The sequence below is a fragment of the Nanorana parkeri genome, unplaced genomic scaffold (assembly GCF_000935625.1).
Source record: "Nanorana parkeri isolate BGI_ZX_2015 unplaced genomic scaffold, ASM93562v1 scaffold3967, whole genome shotgun sequence".
In the NCBI taxonomy this organism is placed as follows: Eukaryota; Metazoa; Chordata; class Amphibia; order Anura; family Dicroglossidae; genus Nanorana; species Nanorana parkeri.
The window spans coordinates 17,397-17,699 of NW_017310234.1; the positions used below are offsets into that span (position 1 = coordinate 17,397).

At 54.5% G+C, this 303-nt stretch overlaps 1 protein-coding gene across 1 annotated transcript in view; it reads right to left on the reverse strand.

Moving 5' to 3' along the window:
• GTF2A1 (general transcription factor IIA subunit 1) overlaps positions 1–234 on the reverse strand; it is a 17,541-nt gene extending 17,307 nt beyond the window's left edge. The window contains 1 exon segment of the mRNA XM_018575462.1: positions 122–234. Within this exon segment, the coding sequence (XP_018430964.1) occupies positions 122–136 (15 nt within the window). The 5' untranslated portion in view covers positions 137–234.
• Between the last annotated feature and the right edge of the window lie 69 nt (positions 235–303).

Here is a 303-nt window from a genome sequence, read left to right on the forward strand (position 1 = left end):
CTTAGAGGGGAGGGGCTAAGGACAGGGCCAATCAGCTTTCAGTTCTGTCAGTGACTCCCACCCCCCATGTATGGCTCTCTCGTGCGCTGGCCCTTTAACACACCATGTTCTGTATACTGACCGTCTTGAGCTCCATCAGGACTTGCTCATCGACTCCCTCGTCCAGGAAGAGCTCCCGCACGTCATTAATGACATCCTCAATCACCGAGCGGTACAGTTTAGGCTGCAAGAAGACAGAACATAATGCTGGATTAAATGAGACAGACCCCCTCCTACCCCCCAAACACCCCCCCTCCTCCCCGT